Source organism: Phalaenopsis equestris, unplaced genomic scaffold (genome assembly GCF_001263595.1).
Source record: "Phalaenopsis equestris unplaced genomic scaffold, ASM126359v1 Scaffold226109, whole genome shotgun sequence".
NCBI lineage: Eukaryota > Viridiplantae > Streptophyta > Magnoliopsida > Asparagales > Orchidaceae > Phalaenopsis > Phalaenopsis equestris.
In genome coordinates, this window is record NW_018244135.1 from 1 (window position 1) to 1,499 (window position 1,499).

General features: G+C 31.9%; 1 protein-coding gene across 1 annotated transcript; it reads right to left on the minus strand.

Annotated features, from left to right (window-relative positions):
• Positions 1-19: 19 nt before the first annotated feature.
• On the minus strand, positions 20-1,458 carry LOC110037870 (kinesin-like protein KIN-8B). Its single transcript, XM_020742596.1, has 3 exons — positions 1,292-1,458; positions 595-657; positions 20-519 (listed from the first exon to the last, which is right to left on the minus strand). Exons 1-3 carry the CDS (start codon positions 1,388-1,390, stop codon positions 253-255), a joined length of 429 nt encoding a protein of 142 aa, XP_020598255.1. The 5' UTR covers positions 1,391-1,458; the 3' UTR covers positions 20-252.
• Positions 1,459-1,499: the final 41 nt, after the last annotated feature.

Sequence of the window (1,499 nt, forward strand, 5' to 3'; positions counted from 1 at the left end):
TATATATATAGCACCCAAAACATTGCTATTTACAAGACTAGCACTCTATTTCATCTATTTTCAAATTCGTACTCAAATATCAAAATTCACAACAAAACCTCAACACATATTTTCATTTTTATCAAATTCCTGATGGTTTGATCGTGGCATGCTTAAATACATTGGTTGGGTTGTTTAAAAATATCACTTGGTGCAAGTTTTGGAAATGGAAATAACAACGTTCCAAGTGCTATATGTTATTATCCCTAAAATCTAACTAGTATTGAGATATGCGAGATCACGAACCTTATTTTTTGTGATGGCATCATCTAGATGTTGCAGTTCAGTGCGGTTTCGAAGGTTTGTTTCCTCAAGCTCAAACAATGCCTTCTGTAGATTTATGCGTTCCTGGACATTTTCACTAGTTTCCTGGCTTAGAGCATTCAGCCAAGAAATCTCATCATTTGAAGTTATCTCAACAGGTTTTACATTTAGAGACTCCTTCTCAGCCAGTTCTTTTCTTAAACGACAAACTTCCACCTATAGTCATCAATTCAGAAAAATTCTTATCAATAATTTGAACATGCGCATGCTTCTTCATAAAAATACCATTACCTGGAGACTGTCTATCATTTTTTGGTAATCTGCGACGTGAGTGTCGATAATCCCAATATTTTTCTGAAAGAAAGAAAAACAAAAATTAATCTTAGAAATCACAACTTCAATTTGGTCCTTCAAATGTTAGAATGATTTTTTTATACGCAGGTGCAACAAAAATATTAAGCTATTTCATTACAATCTTATAAGTTGATGCTTTATTTGTAAGAATATGTAGCTTAGGTTTGTTAGATTATTTAGCATATATACTATGCCTTTTATTATTTCTCCTTTTTTTCTCAGATTAGGATGGTTCAAGGAAATCATTATCAATAACTGAAAATGATGACTTTATAATTCTCAACTAAATAATCATCTATGAATGAGTGCACATAGCTCAAAAATCCCCCAAAAAAGGAAAATTTACATACCTAGCACACAATTCTTATTTATTTACATATCTCATGCCCAAACTTTCATATTTATACACACAACATTTTGGTATTTAAAGCTTATGCATGAAAATGTGCATTTCATTTTTAAAAAGTGACAATAGTGTTATCAATAGTGTTATTTTTTATGTGTGTTATTTTTTATGTGATATTAAAGATTTGAGTGCTATATGTGTAAATATGAAAATTTAGGTATGAGATGTTTAAATATATAAGAATTGTGTACCCCAAAAAAAAGTGAATAGCAAAAGGACTACTCTTACATGTACATGTGTCTTGATTTCCTTGGCGCGGTCAGCATATTTCAGGGTATTGACTGTATGATGATACTGATCATCAGCAGGTGAAATGGTAGCAATCATAACAGTTTGTGAGTTGCCGCTAAGACCATCCTTCAATATCCGAGTCAGCTTGCTGCAGAGCACTATCGTATAAGACACCTATAAAAATAGGGAGATTTACATACATACA

Bases quoted from the DNA above. Each gene is read 5' to 3' on its own strand.
- LOC110037870 (XM_020742596.1), bottom strand. From the start codon at position 1,390: ATGATTGCTACCATTTCACCTGCTGATGATCAGTATCATCATACAGTC. The intron at 658-1,291 runs GTAAGAGTAGTC...TCTTTCTTTCAG, and splicing joins AAATCAAGACACATGTACAT to AAAAATATTGGGATTATCGA. The intron at 520-594 runs GTAATGGTATTT...TGATGACTATAG, and splicing joins AAATGATAGACAGTCTCCAG to GTGGAAGTTTGTCGTTTAAG.